Source organism: Camelina sativa, chromosome 8 (genome assembly GCF_000633955.1).
Source record: "Camelina sativa cultivar DH55 chromosome 8, Cs, whole genome shotgun sequence".
Classification (NCBI taxonomy): Eukaryota; Viridiplantae; Streptophyta; class Magnoliopsida; order Brassicales; family Brassicaceae; genus Camelina; species Camelina sativa.
In genome coordinates this window covers 2,183,789-2,189,788 of record NC_025692.1, presented here as the reverse complement: position 1 = coordinate 2,189,788, position 6,000 = coordinate 2,183,789, and the positions used below count along the sequence as shown (strand labels likewise).

General features: G+C 35.5%; 1 protein-coding gene across 1 annotated transcript; it reads left to right on the top strand.

Annotated features, from left to right (window-relative positions):
* On the top strand, nt 17-840 carry LOC104705696 (viral IAP-associated factor homolog; the record flags this gene model as incomplete). The annotated part of the gene is made up of 2 exons (XM_010421751.2): nt 17-233; nt 424-840. Coding segments are annotated over 2 exons (390 nt in total), but the record flags the coding sequence as incomplete, so codon positions are not given.

Below are 6,000 nucleotides of genomic sequence, written 5' to 3'. Positions count from 1 at the left end.
TGTTTGTTTCTTGTTGTTCTTTGATAGTGTTGCCGAGTGTGGTTTGCTATTGGGTTGTCTAGAAGAATTGGCTAGCAGATACCCAGCAACAAAGTTCGTTAAGATTATATCTACTGATTGTATTCCGAACTACCCTGATTGTAATCTTCCTACCTTGCTTGTGTACCACCATGGTGCCGTTAAAGGAACTCATGTAGGCTTGAAGAGCTTTGGCCGTAGGTGCACCCCAGAGAGTAAGTTTGAAGCCTTCTTTTTCTGATATAGTCTGTGCCCATTTTGTTTTTCATAATTATTTCCTTTTTCATCTGTAGCCTCTTTTTGATCTAAGACCTGAGGTGACCACATTTGCGATTGCATCATACTTTGGGCAGAATGGTTGTACTCTCATGTCTGAACATACTTGCAACTGATTTGGTTTTTCAGGTGTAGCCTTACTTCTGTGTCAATCAGAGCCGGTTCTTAATGATGGCAAAGGAGGAGACGACGACTCCTCGAGGGAAGCTGTGATGGCTGGAGTTCGAAAACAGTTCATAGAACGAGTGGTGAGAGACCATGAGAATAAGGATAACGATGATGGTGGTTACAGTAGCGATTAGAACATCAAAGCTTCCCTATTTACGTCTGTTGTTATTGCTTGTTGAGTTGGTGACTAATAAACAAAATGTGTTGACTTCATCTGTGTTGTAATGCTTTTTTAAAACGTCTTGTTCTTTTAAAAGAGACAGGTACCTCATGCTTTTTCTTAATATCCATGTCCTGATCACTTCTCGAATTCAAGTACTGGATGTAAGACTCTGAATCCATGTAAAAGCCAACATTTGAAATAGTCTATCCATTGAATTAGCATCTACTGCGCACTGTAATGAAGCAATAACATAGAGATGTCTTCTGTTAGATGCTATAGAAAAATTCGGTTTTATGCTTCATAAAATTTCTTTAGAGCCTAACAACATCAAATTGGCAATTTCATCTGCAACCAAAAGACCTTAAAAATACAAAGAAAACTTCTTCAAGTTCACTCATTGGATAAGTATTCTCCAAAACCATATTCAAGTAACCTTTCTTTTTCAGAAAATTCTGATTTTCTAATCGACAAGAGTGAATCAGTAGAATTCAAGTTAATCAATAGAGTTCTCAAGTACTCATTCTTTAGTAGGACTTATTGGCTGTCTTTGGTTCTTCGCTTATGTATTTCAAAGTTGTAGGTACACCTTTTTTTTTGGTATTGTGACCAACCTTCTACTGGTATTAACGTACGTTGAGAACTTTGATGTTAAACTGTTCAACTTAATCTGTTTTTCCTTCTTTGATCGTCAAAAAAAAAAAAAAAAATCTGTTTTTCCTTCTTCCATAATTCCATTGAACTTTGAAGTAAAAGCAAAATAACTCAAGTGTAATGGACACTTTAGCATAGTTTTTGGTGGTGTTGTTTGATTGTCTCAAGTTAGCTTTTTGGTGTTTTAGGAGGCACTGGAGATATATATACCAAACACATCCACATGAACATTATGAATACATGATTTTCTGTTTTTTCTTTTTTGTCAACAAATACATGATATTTCTATCCCGTCCGGTCCGTCACAAATCCGTTTCAAGAAGGTGTCACGGTTTGTATCGGCATATTCGGTTCCGGTGCTTACTCGGGTTACGCGGGTCGGGTTCTCGTAGACGAGTGGAGCGAGTTACAACGTTTTGGGTCTCGCTGGTAGGAAAAATATTTCGCCGGCGCTGTGGAAAAAAAACTCTTTAAAAAAATTTGGAACTATAATAATAAACTGAAAAAATGTCGTTAAATAATGAACTTTCAAATTTAAGCCAAAAAAATCATGAATTTCGTCGAATGTCATTTAATACATCAAGTTCTATTGACTATCGTTTAAAACACCAAATATCATTGACCAAACCAGAATATACATATCGTTTTATGAGATAACTGAGCAAGTAAAGATCATTACTTTGCCGTTTAATGGCATGTTGTTTTTAGCTTCATATATGATATTTGGTGTTTTTAACGGCTAGTCAACAAAAATCATGATTTTTTTTTGCCTAAAATTAGAAGTTGATGTAATAAATTGCATATTATTTAACTTTAGTAGTCTAATTTTTTTTATTATTCAACTAATAATTGTTGAATGAATTATTAAATATTCAAAATTGAATTCATTCTATACTCTTCAAATATTATGTTTTAAAGATAAATTCACATAAACACATTATTGAATTGGGTATATGTCAATAAAAATGTAATTATGGAATTCTGATAACATGTATATTAATTTTGTTTGTTAATAGACAAATAAAATTTAGCACAAATGGTTCTCATAGTATTTTACAAAAGTAAATAATACTTTTAATTATTTTTGTCTTCGAAAAACACAAAAGAGTAATACATCAACAAATTTAACAAATCACCTCCCAAATAATAGAGAAAATATAGGAATGTATTTTTAATTACATAAATAGTAGATTATACATTTTCTGTAATATAATATCCACATCATGAATTATATTCATGAAAAAATCGGAAGTTTAAAATATCTCCAACTCAACTAATGTAAATAAGTAATATTATTTTTTAATTCTAACCAAAAATATTATTGCAAAGGATATCTGATGCACATGTACAAATGACATTAAACTGTATAATAGTCAACTTAAGGTTGATTTTACATTATAGAGGTATAAAGTGTTAAGTAATGTGAAAACAAAAAAAAATTCAAAATGCATTTTGTTTTTACGTACGTATAATTAGATTAAGAGTCTTTTCAACTTTGTGAACATAAAAAATTATTAAATTATCTAATTTTGGTTTGATACATGAATTTTCAAATTTAAGTAAAAAAAAATAAAATGTACAAATTTTACAAGTGAACGAGGAATCTATGTGATGGTTTTGGTTGACAAATAGAAAGACTAGAAGATAAACTTCTACCTCCTCTTTAGAAGGTTTTCCAACCTAAGTGATCATGTGGAACGATCATACGAGAGTTTTGCTCGGATATTGGATATCGTGAATTCACCACATAATTAATTTTATAATCTTTAGTTTTTTTTGGTTGTTCAAATGAATTTAAATCTTTTAAAGACCATTACACTAAACCATACCATCACACATCGGTTCCACAAACACCATTAAGAAGATGAAGAAGATGAAGCGCTGGTTCGTAAATTCTTAGAAGAAGTGGATCAGTTCGAAAGACAGAAACAACAAGAACCACGCTCTTCCTCCCCTGCCACTAAAAAGCTTAGAGCGAAGAAGCCGAAACATCTATTTCATGGGGTATGTCTTATACTCGAGTTTCCTAAAATTTCAATTTTGCTTTTTTTAGGTTATATTTGAGTTCATAAAGAACTGAATTAACAGATGCCATGACACATGGTCATTATGCCGAAGAAGGATCTTGTATTAGTCGACAATGCAGCATCTGATAGTGATGAAGACGCTTATTTTGCGGTATGTTTTTTATTGCTCAGACTTTTTTCTTGCCTTTAAGTGAGATGATTAATCAACTTATTGTTTTTTCAGGGTCAGATGTTGATGCCCTTGGTGGATTATGACAGTCATGATGCCCATGGTTTTCTTAAAGAAGAAACTTCGGTAGAAGAAGAAGAAGAAGAAGCGATGGTTCGTAAATTCTAAGAAGAAGTCGATCGGTTCGAAAGACAAAAACAAGAACCACGCTCTTCCTCCCCTGCCACTAAAAAGCTTAGAGCGAAGAAGCCGAAACATCTCTTTGACAGGGTATGTCTTAAACTCGAGTCTCCTAAAATTTCATTTTTGTTTTTCTTTAGGGTATATTTGAGTTCATAAAGAACTTAATTAACATATGACATGGAAGATGATCATTACGCCCAAGAAGAATGAGGATCATGTATTAGTCGACTATGCAGCATATGATAGTGATGAAGACGCTTCTTCTTCTGCGGTATGTTCTTTATTGCTCAGACTTTTTTTTTTGCCTTAAAATGAGATGATTAATCAACTTATTCTTTGTTCAGGGTCATATGTTGATGCCCTTGGTGGATTATGACAGTGATGATGCCCATGGTTTTCTTAAAGAAGAAGCTTCAGAAGAAGAAGAAGCGCTGGTTCGTAAATTCAAAGAAGACGTGGATCAGTTCGAACGACAAAAACAAGAACTTAATTAACAGATGCCATGGAAGATGATCATTACGCCCAAGAAGAATGAGGATCTTGTATTAGTCGACTATGCAGCATCTGATAGTGATAAAGACGCTTCTTCTTCTGCGGTATGTTCTTTATTGCTCAGACTTTTTTCTTGCCTTAAAGTGAGATGATTAATCAACTTATTCTTTGTTCAGGGTCAGATGTTGATGCCTTTGGTGGATTATGACAGTGATGAGGCCCATGGTTTTCTTAAAGAATAAGCTTCAGAAGAAAAAGAAGCGTTGGTTCGTAAATTCAAAGAAGACGTGGATCAGTTCGAACGACAAAAGCAAGAACCACGCTCTTCCTCCCCTGCCACTAAAAAGCTTAGAGCGAAGAAGCCAAAACATGTCTTTGACAGGGTATGTCTTAAACTCGAGTTTCCTAAAATTTCATTTTTGTTTTTCTTTAGGTTATATTTGAGTTCATAAAGAACTTAATTAACAGATGCCATGGAAGATGATCATTACGCCCAAGAAGAATGAGGATCCTGTATTAGTCGATTATGCAGCATCTGATAGTGATGAAGACGCTTCTTCTGCGGTATGTTCTTTATTGCTCAGACATTTTTCTTGACTTAAAGTGAGATGATTAATCAACTTATTCTTTCTTCAGGGTCAGATGATGATGCCCTTGGTGGATTATGACAGTGAGGATTCTCCCAAACACTCCATTGTTTATGATCTTCATCTGCATTAGAATTCAGCTCCAAAGGAGGATCAATCAGAGAGCAAGTCTGAAACGATTGGTAGCACAAAAGGAACTGGGATGAATCATTTTTCTGGCAGTGGGGCAGAGGGAGTTGATCAATCAGAGAATTTACTCACTGGTAGCAACATAAAACTGAAAATAGGAACAGTTACGATGGCTAAGGTTGAACAGGTTCAGACCCGTGGATTGGTTCTTGATAAGAAGACGGAGAATGAGCTTGAGGATCTTAAGGATCATTAGAACATCAAAGCTTCATGTGTGTTCTTTTTGGAAAAATCTCTTTTCTTTTAAAAGAGACATGACATCTTGTTCTTTGCACTATGTTCCTGCTTGCATTGCATTACTACAGGAGGGTGATGAAGAAACAAAGTTTGAAACCGAAGACACATTGCTAGTCAAGGTCTGACTTAATACGAACTTATGACGCTGCATAATCTCTTTCGTTTTATGCTTGGGTGAATATCGTTTCACCAATCTATAAATGTACCCCCTATCTGTTCAAGGATACAACCGTAAGGGTATCACTGCAAGAGGCATGTTAAAGGTTGATCGCAAAAAGGCATTTGACTCAGTGCATTGGGTTTCATCATCAACACACTAAAAGCTCTCCGCTTCCCAGCTCACTTCATCAATCTCATCAAAGAGTGCATCACTACCCCAAGCTTTTCTATTTCAATCAACGGTGAATCTTGTGGATACTTTAGGGGAGCAAAGGGACTACGACAAGGGGATGCTATATCCCCCTATCTGTTCACTCTAGCGATGGAGGTGTTCACTCAAATGCTTAACAACAGTTATAACACCAGTCTCATTGGACAGCATGATATGTTACGGTTTTGACTCACTTTGACCCCGTTTATTTGATAGTTTTGTAGTTGTTTGAGTCCTTTTCAGGTTATAATAAGAGGCTAGGAAGCTAAAAGCAAGGATTGGAACAGCAGGAGCAATGGGAGCAGAAAGGAGTTGAATTGGAGCAGAAAAGCTGATTTTAGACCCAGGAGCACATGCTCCCGATTTCCGAGCACATGCTCCCAACTCTACGGTTTCATGACGACACGTGGCAAGCATCTAGGCGCCGATTCCCTGCCTAATTCCCCTTATTTTAGGCGATCCTTTGTGAG